This window comes from Physeter macrocephalus, unplaced genomic scaffold, assembly GCF_002837175.3.
Source record: "Physeter macrocephalus isolate SW-GA unplaced genomic scaffold, ASM283717v5 random_655, whole genome shotgun sequence".
Lineage (NCBI taxonomy): Eukaryota > Metazoa > Chordata > Mammalia > Artiodactyla > Physeteridae > Physeter > Physeter macrocephalus.
The window spans coordinates 1,881-19,258 of record NW_021146018.1 but is presented as its reverse complement, the minus strand read 5'-3'; the positions used below and the strand labels follow the sequence as shown (position 1 = coordinate 19,258).

Genomic DNA, 17,378 nt, shown 5'->3' with positions numbered 1-17,378 from the left:
CCAGCAGGGCTGCGCTCACAGGTGAGCAGCTGGGAAGGGGTTAAGATAGCAATTGTGTAAGTCTTCCAGGCTTTCTCCCAGTTCTGCGGTAATTTGATGAAGAACTTCACCCTAATTAAATATTCAAATTAGGAATAAGTGTCAATATGGCTTCCCATTGCCTGGAATGATGATTAATTGTATTCAAAACTCTAGTGGCCCACTGTAATCTAAACTGAACCGTTGTTCTTGATTATTTCTGCACCACACTTGCCATGTTTTTGTTTTAAGATTTAAACTAGTAATTGATTTGCCATATGCTGTCGAGTATGTTGTCGTAACATAGTTTAAAGTTACGCGTTTAGGAACTTGGGGAGTTTGGAACTGTGATTTCCTTAGCCTTCCAGTGGCAGCTTTTTTTCCCTTGTCCAGTGCAGAGTGATTTGGTTGGAGTGTGCTTGTGACTGTGTGTGTGTCTGTGTTGCCCATGAGGAAGACTCATTATATAGTCAGGTTGGTAGGTTGAAGTTATATTGATCATGGCAAATGGGTTGCCTCAATGGAAAATGCACAAGTCTGCATTTATACTTTTGTGCTTGTGTTGTCTAGGTAAACCACATGGCTTTGTGGAAAAAGCATAAACTCACATCCTAGCTCAGCCAGTTCCTTTGGCTGTGTAACCTTGGACAAGTTCCTTAACCTCTCAGAACCTTCTTTCTTCCTACCTGTAGAACCCACTGGGTTGTGAAGATTAGAGATGAGTGAGAAGCATGAAGAATGTGCTCAGTAAGTGGTGACTGTCATAAACACAGGTGATAACAGGAACAAAGCATTCAGTGCCCGCCCCCCCCCCCACCCCCACCCCGCACCTCCAGAAAGCCACTCCCAACCGTAAATCAGCAATGACCTCCCTGGTCTCTGACTGCAGAAGCCTCTGTTGCCCCTCCCTTACTTTGTGACATTTCTTAGGTCGTTGTCTTGACTCTTGAATTGCTGTTTCGTTGCCCTGGGCTTTCCTCCCCCACCACGTTCTTCCCTCTTGGCAGGTGGCACTGCAGCTCCCACGTCCCTGGGTACTTCACAGGCTCTAGTGGAGGCACTGGTGTGTGGTAGGCCCTCAACAGATGTTTGTTTTGTTTAATGCCATTGCTTTAAAATTGAAGCATATAACCTTATAGTCTTCTCTTTGTGTAGCTTATGATATTTAGAGCTTTTTACTTTATGATAGAGGGGATTTATGTATGTGTTTCAGTTTACTTATAGATACAACTAAAGGGGAAAGATATGAGTCTTATTTGGGTTTGGGGTTGTTTTTTAAAATTATTTTTAAAAGACTTTATAGGTTTACAACAAAATAGAGAGAAAGGTACAGAGATTTCACATATACCCCCTTCCCTCACTCACGCCTTACTTCCTCCATGATCAGTGTCACTCACTCACCAGAATGGTTCGTTCTTTTTTTTTTTTTTAAGATGAACCTACATTGACACATTATAATCACCCAAATTCCACAGTTTACCTTAGGGTTCACTCTTGGTGTTGTACATCCTATGGATTTGGACAAACGTGTAATGACATATGTCCATCATTATAATATCATGAACAGTATTTTCACTGCCCTACAAATTCTCTGTGCTCTGCCTTTTCATCTCTCCCTGAGGCCCCTCTGGGAACTACTGATCTTTTTACTGTCTCCATAGTTTTGCCTTTTCCTGAATGTCATAAGAGCTGGAATCATACAGTATGTAATCTTTTCACATTGGCTTCTTTCATTTAGTAATATGCACTTAATCATTTAAAAAAAACTATCCCAGGGCCAAACACAGTGCTTGGCATACAGTAGGAGCTCAGTTGAAAACTGGTGGACTGAGTTGGTCACAACGTATTGATTCTAGTAACCCTTGTGCGCCTCTGGATCCCGCAGTCTGTCTCCCCTTGGATGGCATCAATTTATTGGGTATATTTGGAATTAAGTTTCAGGTCTGGGCATGGAAGGTTTAAGGTAGTGAATTATCATTGCAGAGGAAATAGGTCCATTTTAGGTTTTATAAAACCTCACTTGACTTTGCTGGTGTCATTTACAGAACAGAACAAAGCAAAATGTCTCATCAGATCACGAGAAAGGGTAGTAAACTTTGCACTTTCTGAGGTTGGCTCCAAAATCAGTGAGAAAAAAAATCGCCACACCTAAAAATATTTTAGGGCCCAGGGTCATTACAACAACTGACTCTCTGTTTTAGTAGAACCAGGTTACAGGAAAACGCAGTGTTTTCTCACCTCTCCGGGTCTGCACAGATCTGAATGGTAACTCAAAATCTCGGTTTGGAAGCACAGGGGACCCGGCGCGGGAATCCTGGCTGTGAAGTCTTAGAGGAGGATGTGAGTGCCGGTCAGGCCCTTCCAGCTGAAAGTGATCCATTTTAATTACCTTCCAGAGCGCTCCAATACCTGAGCATATGGTCCTTAAGAAATAAGCTTCCCCAAACTGTCAGCGAGTGTGGGCAGTGGTCAGGGACCTGGTTCTGACACCGTTGACCAGCCTTGGAGAGCGGATGCTCTAGAAGGTGCTTATTAAAATGCCAGCAGGTGCGGCGAAGGTCTCCCTTCCTGTGACTCCCTCACCCTGCTTGTGCCAGGTGTTTTATAAGAGCCTTTTTCTTCATTAAATGGCATTCATTAAGCATGTCCTTACACCTGGCACAGAAGCTGTGTGTCACAGATGACTTCTTCCCAACGGTGTTTTGCAGGAATAAAGTGGAATTTCATTTAGCCATTTGCTGTGTTCTTTCTCCCCCCTGCCCGCCTTCACTCAATTATTGTGGCTTTTGCATATTCCTCCTCCGTCCCTCCCCCCATTCCGTTACTTTCTTTTGCGCATTACCTCTGGTCCTTGTCCAGCAGCAGCCACATTAGCTGGAAAACAAGATGTTCCTTTAGCACCAAGTGCTGTGCAGGACGTTTTTATGCACCCTTGCTCTTCTAGAATTCTCCTCCTAATGTTTGCCATCTTTTTTTTCTGATAAAAAGAAAAATAATTTCTCGTTGAAAAAGTTAACATATAAAAATATGTAAAAAGCAGGGAGAAAAACATCCACACCCTGACCTCAGAGACTTGTATTGTCCACACCACAAACACCGTCCTACATCCCAGTCCTGCCAGTAGCCCAGGGCCATCGCTGCTCTAAGCTGCCGGGTCCTTTTTGTCCTGGGACATGTGTGTATGCGTACCCATAGGAATATATTGTTTGTGTGGTGGCTTACATATATGTCATTCTGCGACTTGGTTTTTGTTTTATTCCTTCTTGTTTTGACTCTACAGCCACGTCTTTGAGATCTGACCATGTTGATATAAAAATGTCTCTCTCGTTCCTTTTCCTTGGTCTCTCCTGCTAGCATTGTATGAACACTTCCCCAACTCCGTGCTCTTACAAACGCCACCCCAAGGATCCGGTTTCTGCCTCTTCCTGCAGCCGAGATCACTGTCCTCAGCCCAGTGTGCGCCCGAGTCCCTCACCCAGCATCATGCCATAAGCACCCTCGCCCAGTTCCACCCGGAAAACCTGTAAACATCATTTCATGTCTGTAAAATATTCTGAATCAGACACCTTATAGTGTTATTTCCCGTTTTTGAGGAGAGAGTCATGACTCAGAGCTGAGTTTTGTAATTTGCCTCATCAGAGTTCAGATCCAAGCTCTGCCCCCTCAGGCCAGCTGCTGAACCTTTCTGAGACCTCCTGTCCAATAGAGATGATCTCAGTGCCTCGTTATAGGATCCGGGCGGGATTACATGATGCATGTGAAGGGTAAGCCCTGCGAAAATGTCAGCGAACATTATTTTACGGTTTTTATCTTAAATAAGTCATTTCTCATGTTTCAGATTGCTTCCTCAGGCTAGGTTTCCAGAGGGAAAGAATAAACGCCAGTCCTTTTGTCTCATTACTTCCCTATTCTTAGGTCTTAATTTTGAATCACCTGGAGCATGTTTTAATGTATTTCTTTCAGGGAAAGGGACGGGATCTTTTCTGTTCTTGTCTTCACATGTGAAAGACAACTAGGGATTCAGAAATTTTTCATCCATTCAGCTTTCTTTCCCTTCCTAACTCTGAGGCTCCCTAGCCTTCAGCGTGTAGTATGACGGAAGAAAGGTCTGAAGTCACCGTCAGTATTTGCCAGGATTCATCGTGGGTCTCTGTTCATTGCCTTTTCTGGAATACTGTGAGCCCCGTTGGCTTCTTTATTAGGTCTTTTTTTTTTTTTAAGATCAGGAAAGTGTTTTCAGCTTTACTGAAGTATACTCGATGTGCAATAAATGCACATATTTGACGAGCTTTGACATAGGTAGGTATACACCTGTGACACCATCCCCAAAATCAAGATCGTGAATATATCCACCACCCCCAAAAGTTTCTCTGTGCTCCTTTGTAATACATCCTCTCTCCTCAGGCAATCACAGATCTGCTTTCTAACCCTATAGGTTAGTTTGCATTTTCTAGACTCTTATACAAATGGAATCATACCGTACGTACTCTTTTTTATCTTTCTTATTTTACTTAGCCTCATTATCTTGAGATTATCCATTTTGCATGTATCACTAGTTCCTTTGGGAAAGCTGAGTAGTATCCATTGTATGGCTAGACCACAATATGTTTATCCAGTCACTTGATATTGGACATGTGGCTTGGTTTTAGTTTTTTACTTTTTACGTACAAAGCTGCTCGGTACTTTTGTATACAAATGATATGCTTTTGTTTCTCTTGGGTAAAAATCTACAAGTGTAATGGCTGTCTTGTACCGTAGGGTATGTTGACCTTTTTAAGAGACTACAGGCTGTTTTCTGAAGTGGTTGTACCATTTTATATTCCAACCAACAGTGCATAAGAGTTCTAACTGCTCCTCGATAATGTAGGAGCAATTAGTAATATCTCGTTGTGGTTTTAATCTGCATTTCCCTAATGACGAGTGATGTTGAACATGTTTTTCATGCGCTGATTTACCATTTGTATATTGTCTTTAGTGAAGTGTCTGTTCAAATCATATGGTCTTTTTTAAATTGCCTTGTTAGTCTTCTATTAGGTTGTAAGTTCTGGATATATCCTAGTTATAAGTAAGATATGTGTTTGCAGATATTTTCTTTGGGCCTGTGGTTTGCCTTTCCATTTCTTTAACAGCGTCTTCTGAATAACAAGAGTTTTAAATGTTAGTGAAGTCGAATATATCGATTTTATTTTTTCCGGAAGAGTTTTGGTTTTTTGTGTCCTATTTAAGAAGTCTTTGACAAACCTAAGGTCACAGAGATTTTCTCCTGTCTTTTCTCTGAGAAGAGGCCATGCTATGCCTGGTCAATCAAGATGTGTTTAAATAAAAAGTATCAAACCCCAGGGCCTGGACTTAATAGTTTACCCTTTCCTTTTCCTCTTTTCTAGAATAGTTCTGTGAATCTCTTGGGTTATTTTATGTATGTATGTGCTGTGAGGTAAGCGTCAAGGTTCTCTTTTTTGTGTGTGGCTATCCAGTTGTTCTAGCACCATTTGTTGAAAAGATTACTGTTTCCCAGTTTAATTGTCTTGGCACCTTTGTTGAAAATCAATTGATCATACATGTGTGAGTCTATTTTTGGACTGTCTGTCTGTTCTATTGATCTCGATGTCTGTGTTGATGCCAGTACCACACTGACTTGATTACTGTAGCTTCACACTAAGTCTTGAAATTAGGTGGTCTTGAAATCAGGATTTATTTGGCTGTGAGTCTCTATTGATTTTGCGTGGAATGTTGGAAGCCCTATCGGCTTCCATATTTTGTTGTTTGTTGTTTAGTTGGTTTTTAATCAGGCAAGCTTTAAACTGTTTTTTATTGTTACTTCTCTTTTAATTGTTCTGATTTCTTTCTAACACCTAGAATATTTAGATTGGTCTTAGTTCTCCACATTTATCATATTTTTCCTCAACATTGTCATCTCTGTGTTCTTTCCTCCTCTGCATTCTGGAAAATAGTGGGAGGCTTATCCACGATACTGCTGATTCAGTTTGGGGGATTTTTTTTCCGCATTATTTCTAATGCAGATAGCTTTTTCTGCATCATCCTACAGTACATTTTTTTCCCAGAGGTAATGTTCTTTTTATCTTGTTGTGTGACATTTTTTACAGGCCCTCAGGAGGATATATATTTCTAGACTGGGTGTTGGCCAAAGGGCAGGATGTGTGAGTTGCTCCTTCCCTCCCCTCCTCTCCCGTGGGCGCTCATTGTTTGGTGGTAATCTTCTGAACCATCCTTACCTTTCTCTGTTCTCATTCGTTTTTGTAGACCCTTGGTGACTGGAGCCTGGCTAGAGCCACGTCTGGCCCTACAAGTCATATAGTCCTGATGTCTTTTTAGGACATGTATCATTTCATCCTCCTAGTTTGAATTTTTTTCAGTCTTTTAAATATTTTCAACTAATGATTCTTTGTACCAGTGAAAGTGAGTAAACAAATGTTATTTCTCATTATTTGGGTGATATACTGTTTAAATATCTAGAGTAGTCTGTCATTCTGACTCAGAGGGGCCTTGTGTCTAAGGAACATCCTGACCCAGAGGTAGGACAGCCAGACACCTGCCTCCTCAGAGTTACATGTAACACATTGTCCTAGAAGAGTGGTGTTCAAACTTTTGGGTCTAGGACTTTAATAGTCTTAAAAATTGAGGATTCCTTCCTGCTGGAGAAAAAAAAAAATGAGGATTCAAAAGAGCTTTTCTTGATGTGGGATGGGTTATGTTTATCTATATTTACCTTATTAAAAATTAAAACTGAGAAAAATGTAAAACACGAGACTACCTAAGCAGACGTCAGAGTGATGACATCCTCATAAGCTTCTGGAAGTTTTTTCTGTCTGCTCATGAGAGGATGAGAGGGAAAAAGGCAAGTGATGTCTCAGTGTTATTATGAAAGTAGTGGTGACCTCGTGGACTCCCTGAGAGAGTCTGAGGAGCCCCTGGAGGTCCCTGGAGCACACATGGAAAACTGCTGCCGCACGCAGAAGGTGGTTTTGATATAGCCAGAAAACAGAATGGGAATTGTGATTTAACACCACGATATTTGTCGGTTGCGTGTGTGTGTGTTGTGTGTGTGTGTGTGTGTGCACGCGCGCGCAGGGGGTGGAAGATAGAAGTGACATCTGTCTCTAACCATGAGTCCACCTCTGCCGTACCAGCCACGGGCCCCTCAGCGCTGACCTCCAACAGTTTGAGAGGAGAGCCGGCATCGCGGCTGCCTGGGCAGAGCCATCTTCATTACATGTGGCCACTGGGTTCGGAAGATTAATGGTAACATTTTAAAAATTCACACAGACCTGGAATCAGCACTAGAAAATACAGATTTAAATTAACAAGGAAAAAGCAGAATCCCATCAAAGGAAATAAATCGTGCTGGCAACTATTGTCACATAATAAAATGTATTCTATAACTGAAGGGCTTTTATATGGAGCTGTCTGCAGCTTAGTGGCCATGTTAATTGAATAAGGTACCAAAGACTGACTTGGGGGAAAAAAGCGGAATTTCCCTCAGCCTCTGTTTAGCCGGAGCTGTGGTTGGCAGCACGTGCGATGCTGACCTATTTGTTACAGAACAGCCAGCGCCCGTGCAGAGAGACGTGATGGCTTGCAGGGTGCGCCCTGTCTTCTCTGGGCCATTCTGGGGGTGGGGGACAGGGAGGAAAGCTTGGTAAAGCTCCCCTAGGATTCAGGGGCTGTCCTAGTTGGAATTCTCTGGTTACCAAACAGATTTTGGAATCATGATCCATCATTTGAGTCAAGTGGCAGAAATTGCTGGCCTCTAACGGTCAGTCCCCTGTTCCAGTGGTCCAGGACCTCCTGGGGAAGGTACCAGAGGGTCTTCATCTCTAGGTGCCACCCCAGGTAGAGCCAATTTCCTGAGTTCTTGGGTTTACTTCTCCTTGGCCTGCTGGTGATCTTTATGAACTCTCTTAAAATCTAAAATACACTCTTCTAGATCAACAGAGTGATCTGGAGGGATCACAGAGTGATCAACAACTTTGGGGCCCATTGAAATGACTCCACTGAAGCTGCTGTCTGGGGGGCTCCCAGCCCGCATCATGGTCATGGACTTGGTCTCAGCTTTGTTCGATGCCATCCCAGCTTTGTTTGATACTCGTTCTCGTAATTCCCCTGGCTTTGGTGCTTCAGAAAAGCTGAGTGTTTCGTGCCCATGTTCTGCTGAAGTGCCTGGCTGCTTCTTTCTTTCCTCCTCCAGCAACACCCAGTGCCATGAGTGGGGCATCCCTTTCATCTTATTAGATCATCAGGTTATGGGCAATAAGCCAAAGAGTATTGGGTTAACTGATTATAACTCCAAGTGTAAAAATAAGGGCTTTATATTTTTTTCTCAGTAGGCGCTGTGGTAGTGGGCGTGGGCTCAGGCTGTTAAGTAGTCTCTAAAATATTTTAAATGACTGTAAAATATTTTATCAGATGGCTGTACTGTAATTTTTTAAGCAGTCCCCTATTATTTGATATTTAATTTGATTCCATTTTTTGGCTTTATAAGCAATGCCACGACGAAGGTAATTCCTATAAGGTTCCCCAGATGCTCTCTAATGGCAGGTCAGAGCTGGATTCACTGGTTCATTCAACAGCATTAGGTAATCTTACAGGGTTCTCCCTAATAATTTTTAAGTGCCCGCCGTGTGCAGGGCACTGTTGTAGGCACTTGGGAGACGGTGGAAAGAGAAAGGGTCACGGAGATCTCGTCCTAGTGACACGTAAACAGATCGACGGTCCTGTTAAGCGAGAAGGGCTCAGCAGAAAGGGAAGTGAGTGTCCGAGGGGGAGCGCCGCCAGAGAGAGGCGGGGCGCTTCCCCAAGGGCTCCTGCCTGAGGAAGCAGGAGCAGCAAGTGCAGAGGCCCCAGAGAGGGAATGCGAGCGAGGGAAGGAGGGGACCGAAAGCAGCTGGTGAGGTTGGAGGGTGTGGGTGCGGGAACCACAGACAAGCCCAGGTCAGAGAGGAGGGACGGGCCAGAGCTGGCAGGACCTGCCGGCTGTGGGGCAGCTCAGGTTTCCTTCCAATGCAGAGGGAAGGTACAGGCGTTTCGTGGCGGTCCCGTCCTGAGGCCCTCGCGAGCGGGGCTTAAAACAGTGCCAGGGCGGGCGGGAAGGGGAAGAAGCAGAGCGGGAATTGTACTGCCGCGTGCTTGGCACATCCTGGTGCTCTGCTGTCGGCTCTGCCCGCGTCTGTGCACTGGGAGGCAACACCCCCTTGCTGAAGGGCGCCCAGCCCCTGCTGGTGGTGCCGGGATTTGGACCCTGTGTTGGGTGGACTCTGGGCTCGGTACTCTCCACCACTACGCCAGCACTGCCTCCACTGGGTGTCCAAATCTGCCTGTAGCTTTTCCCATATTAGAGGGACTGTGACCTGTGAGGGTCACTGAGCTAGTAAGTGGCAGACAGGTCGAGTCCCTGGCGTCACCGGTTTCCCCGGGCACCTCAGGGTGGACCCCGGATTCCTGGTTGAGTGATCTCACTCTGTGTACCTGACGGTAAAGATGATCCATCAGGGCAGCTTTAAGGTGATGGTGGTAACCTCCAGAGGACACGTGGACCGACCTGTTCGTGAATTCTAGCTCGCTTCTGTCAGCTTCGTCTCGGAGGGCCTCAGTTTCCTGTTCTGTTAACTGAAAGTGATTGTTCCTGCCTAAAAAGGTTGCCGAGAGGATTAGGCAAGGTGACATACGTGAAGGAACCCAGCCCGGCACCTGGCAGGTGGGTCCCCACCAGATGCCGAGGAATTAGAATCTCATCTCGCTCTGAGGCTCGGCTGACTGCGGGGCCGTTCCTGTCCGCCCTCCCTTTCCGGCTGATAGGAGTTTGAGCGCCCCTGGGCCACTTCTCCTTCAGCAGGGGACTTCTTCGTTTGATTTAACCACAGGTGATCTGTCTCCTCGGCCCAAACTGTCCACTCTCATTAACGGGAGGCCTCGGTGTGCCTTTTCGTTCTCCTGTCCCCATGTCCCTTCCTCCCTGTGTCCAGGACCAATAGAAGTGAAAAGGCAAAAGCAGCAGCTATTTGTGGTGCAGGGACCCCTCTTCCTACGGCCCTCTCTGGCCAGGGGCCGTCCCACTGTCTGGTCTTAATGCTGCCCCGTCCCCCTCACCGTCAGCCACCAGAGCTGGAGTTTTTGGTAACCTGATTTCAATTGGATGGATTCCTATTGAGCAATTGGTCTGTAAAAGAGTCAGGCCTGCAACTTGAAATCTCTTTTAATTTCCCATTTACCGCACCAGCCCCACATTGTCTGTCGTACATGATCAGAAACTTTTTCGGTTTTTTCCCTTGTAAATTCCTGGTTGCAGTCACCACTGACTTCTTACGTCATACCTGTTTTCCTCTGTAGCAGAGGGGAGTGGGATGTGTGGTGTCATGGGTCTCCCAAAGACCCCCTGAGTCTAACTGAGCAAACACACAGGTGAAATGCAATAGTAGAGGCAACAGCGGTTCATGTCCAAAAAGATCCAGGGGTTTTGATGCCGTCGGTTCAACGCTCGGTTTGTTCAACGGCCGTTTGTTCAGTGATTGTCTACTCTGGGGAAGAAATTGTCCTAGAAAATAGGGTACCAACTTGATCTGATCTGGTCCTGCTCTTGAGAAGGTGTCTTGCGACAACTGGAGTGAGAGAGGACGCACAGACACTCAATCTAGCCTGGGACAGGCCCAGCAAGGGTTTTACCAAATGAGCATGCTTAGGTGGAGTCTTGAAGGACGAACGGGAGTTTGAAGAGGAGGTAAGGAGGAAATGGGGATTCTAGGAGGAGGGAGTGGGGTGGCTGAAGAATCAGGCTGAGGCAGGAAAAACGTGGCAGATTCAGAGATGTACAGGACTTTCACCCTTCCTGCTGGAGGGAGGGGTAAGCAGTGACCGGAGAGTCTGGAGAGGTGGGCTGGTGTGTGAGGACGGCTAAAACCAGGGTGCAGATGTGGGTTAGGTCGCCCAGGGAAAGTGTGTGGAGTGAGGGAACACGCTAAAGCAGAACCCTTGCCGACAGCGACCCTCACAAGGTTGGAGGAGGAGCCAGGAGGGGCTGCTGCGAGACAGAAGGAACTAGGCCAGGGGAGGAGGAGCTGCAGAGTGGGGTCAGCCAGGCAAAGCCTGTTGCCCCAGAAAGCCAGGCAGGTTCGGCCAGGAAGTCCCTGTGGACAGGGCAGCTGAGGAACCGGGCAGCTTGATTCTCTACCATACACTTCTGAAGTTCCGTGGGCCGTAGAATTACCCCAGAACTCTTCACTTAGAGGGTCACAGCAGGTGATACTGACGGGAATTGTTGAGTCTGCACGCAGTAGGTGCTGCATAATTGCTTGCAGTTCCGTGACAGTCCTCATCGTGATTGGCTGCTCTGTTCCCAGCTACCGTGGCATCTCAGTTTTTTCCCTCACTTTCCCGCAAGCAGGTCATCTTTTAAAATTGTAAATTGGATCTCGTCACTTCTCTGCTTGAAAACCCTTCAGGGTAAAGTCAGAGCTCGTGTGGGGTCCTGGGTGCCGTGGCCCCGAAGCTCTCTTCAGCCTGGTCCCCTACCCTCTCCCTAGCCTCCAGGCCCTGACCACCCCGGCCTCCTTCCACGTCCCCCCTCAGCCAGACCTCCTGCTGCTTAAGAGCTGCCCCGGAGCCCCTCCCTGCCTCACCCCTCCAGCCCTGCCCGTCCCCAGTGCCCCACCGGAACGGCACTTCCTCGGGGGAGTGCGGAGAGTCTTCCTGCTTGCCCTGCGTCAGCCGCTGCCCCTGCAGCTTCACGGACGTGTTTGTGTCCCCTGCTGCGGGGTGAGCTCTGCAAAAGCAGGGATCCTGCCTGTCCTGCCGCCCCAAGTCCCCCCTCCCCCACCCATCTGGGTTGACGCGGGCCAGGGCTTGCTCAGCCATCTCTGACAGCTGAATGGCTGGGCTGACCCTGTCTTCTCATCCAAGGAGGAGGCCCTCTGTGCAGTCACCCAGGTGCACCTGTCGTCCGAGGTTCAGCCAACACGCCACCTCCTCTGCGAGCTTCCTGGAGCGGCTGCCGCACCGTGCAGATGTTCCGTGTCCTTAGTTAGGTGGGATGCACCTTCTTAGGGCTCTTGGGGCACAGCAGTCTCAGGGTGTGGGTTCTCTCCCAGCTCCTGGAAAATCCCTCAGTGTACAGTGGGTGCAGTGCCGACACCTGCCCCCGGCCAGCTTCTCGGGTGTGCAGCCAGTGCATCGCACAGGGCCCCGCGCTTGGTTTAACGCTCCACCTCCGCTGTCGCCATCTTGAGATTCTTAATGATATTTGACAGGTCCCCCCGTGGTTTTGCACCGGGCCCTGTACCTGCCTTGCGGGGGCGATGTGCGGGGCCACGAGAGAACCCTGGCATCTGTAGACCCCGGGGCCCAGCTCAAGGCGAGCCCTCTCTGCAGGGTCGCCTGTCACCATCTTAGCTCTGCTCACCCACAACCACAGTCAGTGACTCATTCTTCTGTTTGCTCAGCTTCATTGACTAAGTGCTGTGGTCAGAGGCATCGATCAACTGCGTACAACCCCTCTGCAGCTGCTCCCCGCCCCCCCAGGGTTCCCGAACGCGGCCTGTCTTCAGAGGCACTGCTGGGGCTTGTCACAGAGATTCCTGGGCTGCACCCAAGGCCCACTGAACCAGACTCCCCGGAGCTGGGACTGTGACTCTGTACGGTTAGCAGTAGTGCCTGCGTCTGTGCTGTGACGGGCGGAACGGAGTGTGAGCGCCTTCGTCCAAGCGGATGAGCCCTTGGTGTGGCGTTTGGTGTCCTCTGGCCCCGGCTTTGTCTCCCACAGGCAGCCTAACCCTGCAGCAGAGTCAGCTCTCCCTGACTGCCGTCGCTCCTGTCTCCTCCTATAAGACCGACAACCTCCTCTGAGGCGGTGTCCCCGGAAGCCCCACCCGCCTGCTTTCGTGCTCACTCAGCATGTGGTTTTTTATTCTCCTCCGAGCGCGTGTCCTGTTGCACAGCGGCTTGTTCCTGCCCCGTTGTCCCCCCAGCCTGAGAGCTCCTTGCCGGGGGGTAGCTCACCTCTGCACCCTCAGTTCATCAGGATTGAGCCGTGGACGCAGGACTCGCGCTCAGCAAGGCCCCACTCCCTGGTCCAGCCGGCCGGCCGGTGGCACAGATGTTTGCTCCTCCGGGGCCTGTGGGGACAGGCCCTGCCCAGAGTCATTCCGGGAGGTCACGCGTTTGTTGTGTGGAAAGGGCAGCATGTAGAACGTAAGCTTTCTTCATGTGATCATTACCCACCCCTCTTGAGTTTTAGAAATGACCGCGTGTGACCAGAGCTCAGGCTACTTCAAACCAACCCCCAGTCACACCACGAAGAGGTAATTGTGTTGCTCTTGTCCCCCAGACCTGTTGGGTTTTAAATGGTTTTCCTATCATTGTAACCGTTCTTCTCGGCATTCGCTAAAGGCAGCTGATGACCACAACAAGTGGCTCACGTGTTTTGATCGAACACCTGCTTATGTGTGGGCGTCGTGAGCCTCAGTGGCCGACACCTGCGCCATAAAAGACGAGCTGGGTGGATGGAAGGTACTTCCTGAGCACCTACTGTGTGCTCCCACCTGAGGGGGACACGCGGACACAGCAGTTCAGGGGAACGTGCCGTTGTGGTTCTCGGTGGGCGTTCGTCTCCTGGACACACGTGGTAATAACACCCAACGCCTTCGTTCACAGAGTGTTTCCTGGGCTGTGACCGTCCACAGCCCCGCGGGACAGGCGTGGAAGCCACCGGATGGGTAATGGGACCAAGACAACAGGAGAAGCCAAGTCCTGAGCTCAGAGCTGAGCGTCCTGGTCCCACTGGGGCACTTTGCCCAGCGGGTGGAGATCAGGATTAAAGCACCCACTTCCTCGGGGCACCTGCCACATCACCTAGGGCTTGGGAAACCCTTTCTTCCTCTTGGATGTCCTTCCCTGTATGGAAAAAAGTGGCCACTGATGTCTGGAAACTTCTGAGTTCCTAGGGGGACTCGAGCTGGTGGGGCAGCTCAAGTCCTGCTTGAGAAGGCGGAGGTCCCCGGGACGGCCCGCTTCCCGGGCTCTGTGGGCTGTGGGCTGTTGGTGGCGCCTGTGCTTTCTGAGCCTTGGGGGCTGCTCCGTGCACCCTGTAACCTGCTTTTTCTCCTCTGTCTTTCTCAGGCACGTCTCTCTCACGCTCCCTGCTACCTTCCGAGGCAGGAACAGCACTCGGGCGGACTGTGAGTGCCAGCTCTCCAATCTGTGTGCCATGTCAGGTACGTGGGCCCCGCGAGGGGCCAGCTAGCGCGTCCGAGTCCCAGGCGCCGCCTCCCTCTACGTGTTTCCTGGCTGCTAACGGCATCTGTGTGTCTTACCTCTCTTTTTACCCCTGCAGGGGGCCTGTTCCCTGCAGGGACCAGGCCTTCCCTTTCCTCTGTGTCGCCGTAGCGCTTAGTGAAGGGCCAGATCCTCAGCATGTTTTGAAACTAATGATGAAAAACAATGCGCGGATTTCACAAGCTCGAAGGGAGGTTTCCAGAGAATAGTCGCCACATCGTTCACCTGCCAGATCCAGGGCAGGTTCCCCGCGGGGACTGGGGACCCCGCAGACCTGAGGCCTGGTGCCGCCTGCCCTCCGTATCCACGTCTGTCCTCATCTCTCATTTCTCAAAGCCAGGTCTGTGACCAGCGGGTGCGCTGGCATCTCCCCCACCCCCAGCCCCATCGTATGAGTCTGTGAGTTCAGAACTCGGCCTCGTAACGGATGGTGTTACACCTTGGCAGGAACTTCGTCAGTCCTAGTTTCCTTTTTCAAAAAACTTACAAGCCTTCTTACAGAATTGAGATTCATTAGGTGCCCGGCAGGGCAGGTGACTTGCTAAGAGCTGAGGAGACCCACAAACTTGACTCTGAATTATACGGGGCCTCCAGTTGGGGGGGCGTTTGTATATAAGGGGGAAATGGCAGATCGGTGCCGCTTACCAGCACATACCCTTAATGGTGAGTGACGTTTTGAACACGGGAACATGGCATTCATTCATGTACCGTAATGAATCGGTTATTTGCAAGGTAATCTTTTTTCTAAAAATTGCAACTTCAGGTTACTAAATAGATGAACTAGAACAATGGTATAATTCGTGTCAGTGTTAGTTTTTCTTGTTATGATCACTCCCTAATAGGTTTGGAAGTGTAAGCAAAGGCCAGTTGTTCCGTTTCTGGGTGGCCCTCCTGCTGCGGAAGGGGAAGGGGAAGGGGAAGGAAGGACAGGGTTGTTCTCAAAGCCCTCATCCTGGCTTTTCTCCAGGAGCCAAGCTCCCCAGGGCAGCGGGAACGTGTTGTCTAAGAGAAGCATCTCCAGGGAGAATTTCTTTTGTGCTCTGGCTATTTCAGCAGAGTCGACAAGGAGCATAACAAGTGTGGAAAGATGACCTATTTTGTAGAAAAGCTGAATATTTCCCCAGATGCCTAGTGGCAGAGTGTGGTGCAAAATAGGTCTGTGAAATCCAGCAGGGCGGCCCCGTCCCGAAGGCACGTAAGGAAAGCTCGGTCAAAGCAGATGACTTCTTTCCCCTCCAGCGCGCAGATCTTTTTCCAGCCACGGGGTTCGGCTGCCCCCACCTTACCTGGATTCTCTGATGGCTTTCCCAGCTGTTGACGTTTCTGCAGAGAAGGGCCCACAGAGTGAAACCTCCTCTGGTTTGGCAGGAATGTTCCTGTCTGCCTCTGGGCCACTGCTTCCTCGCCCCACGTCTTTGATGAGGTGTTGTCTGGGTTCATTTCAGCTGTTAGTTTAGCAATACCGAGGTAACAACCTCAAGACGCAGGGGAAGCCCTTCAGAAACTTCCTGTTACATTTGAGTAAGTGGCAGTCAATTGGATTTTATCTTCCAAACAGAGGTTGTTGAGGCTGTGGCCCAGGGCAGCAGGCAGCCCGGGCCTCCTCGGTGGTGGCAGCACCAAATTGCCCCACCAGGGTCCAGGACTGCTTTGTTGTGATGCTGCCAGGCGTGCCCCGCGGGACCCGCGGGCTCCATAAGGCCTGCAGACTCAGCACTGCGCAGCCGTGGTGCAGCTGGGAAGCCTGCCCAGCGGCAGCCTGCCTGCGAGCCATTCTGGCTAGAAGGGAGCAGAGACCGCCCCCGCCCCCGCCCCCCGTTCCAACAGTATTTGGCACTGAGAGACACGTCTCAGTTTGGCATCGCGAAGTGAAGGTTTCAGTGGTTCACTCCGAAGACAGTCAAGGCAGCGTGTGCCCCAGCCCCCAGCCCGTGCACAGTGCCCAAAGCCATGACGCCTGGCGCTCTGCTGGTAGCGGAACGAATCACCACCCTGTTCTCCTGCCGAAGCAGCTCTGGCGCACGTTCGCCGCGGACGTCAGGCACTGAGCCTTTGGTGCGAACTCCTGGCCTGCTCTGGTTCGTTCCTGAAATCATTCGATTACCGCGCCCCTCGCTTGCGGTCCCTTCCTAAGATAAGCAGGGTTTCCTAACAATGTAATTAGAAGTTTGAGGAGCAGCCCACGTTTAATTTGTACGTATGGTTATTAAAGGAATATGTACTTTTAAGTGTTTTCCCAAGGGCATACCCGTTAATACATTCCTTCTGTACCTTTCACTGAGACAGTTCATCTCTGTCCTGCCTGCAGAGGGAGAGACGCTGCTCAGAGCTGCTGAGAGACCGGTGGACACAGCATGTAGCTCTGTCCCCAGCACACAGAGGCGCTCGTGAAATGGTTGTGGAAGGAAGCGGGGAGGAAGGAAAGCATTTAGCCTAGTGTCTGCCTTGCCTGGGAGTACCCTCTGTGACCTCTGGGGCGGGTGATCATCCTGATTTGCTGCTCCAACCCTGCAGCGTCTGGGCCACCATCTCTGAGCAGCCCAGCCCACCTCCGCGCCGTGCTCCCGTGCTCAGCGGGGCTGTCCTGCTGTATGTTCACATCCATCCAGCCATCTGGGGGACCACGTGTCCCATCAGCGTGGCATGCCGACGGTTCTGCACTGTCCAGCCAGGGGGTGGTTCTCTCTTTCCCACAGAATTGGGGTGAGGAACATGGTGCTGAAATCCTGAGAAGCTTCTTCCCTTCCCTGCCATCTCGTACCCGCATCAAAATGGCCATGAGGCACACCTTTGGGCCTGACGCTCCCTCTTCCAGGAACTTCCTCTGGAAAATACAGATGTGCAAAAAAGACTTATCCACAGGGGCGAGCACTGCTGCTTTTTAAATATAATACCCCCAAAAGGGGTGGGGGGTGGATATCGTAAATGTCTAAAATAAGGGCAAGTGCTTAAATTATGAAACATCCACACAGTGGCCTTAACTGTTCAAGCGTCAGAAACAGTTCTGATTTAGATTAAAAGACGTGCATGAATGCTGATCGGTGACGGCCAGGACGCGCAGTGTGACCTCGTTTTAAAAA

The 17,378-nt window shown here is 49.6% G+C and overlaps 1 protein-coding gene across 1 annotated transcript in view; it reads left to right on the top strand.

Annotated features, from left to right (window-relative positions):
• LOC102986753 (multivesicular body subunit 12B) overlaps positions 1 to 14,635 on the top strand; it is a 44,100-nt gene extending 29,465 nt beyond the window's left edge. Inside the window, exons 5-6 of the mRNA XM_028486207.2 lie at positions 14,143 to 14,237; positions 14,357 to 14,635. Coding sequence (XP_028342008.1) covers positions 14,143 to 14,237; positions 14,357 to 14,409 — 148 coding nt within the window. The 3' untranslated portion in view covers positions 14,410 to 14,635. The remainder of the gene's footprint in view (positions 1 to 14,142; positions 14,238 to 14,356) is intronic.
• The last annotated feature ends 2,743 nt before the right edge of the window (positions 14,636 to 17,378 follow it).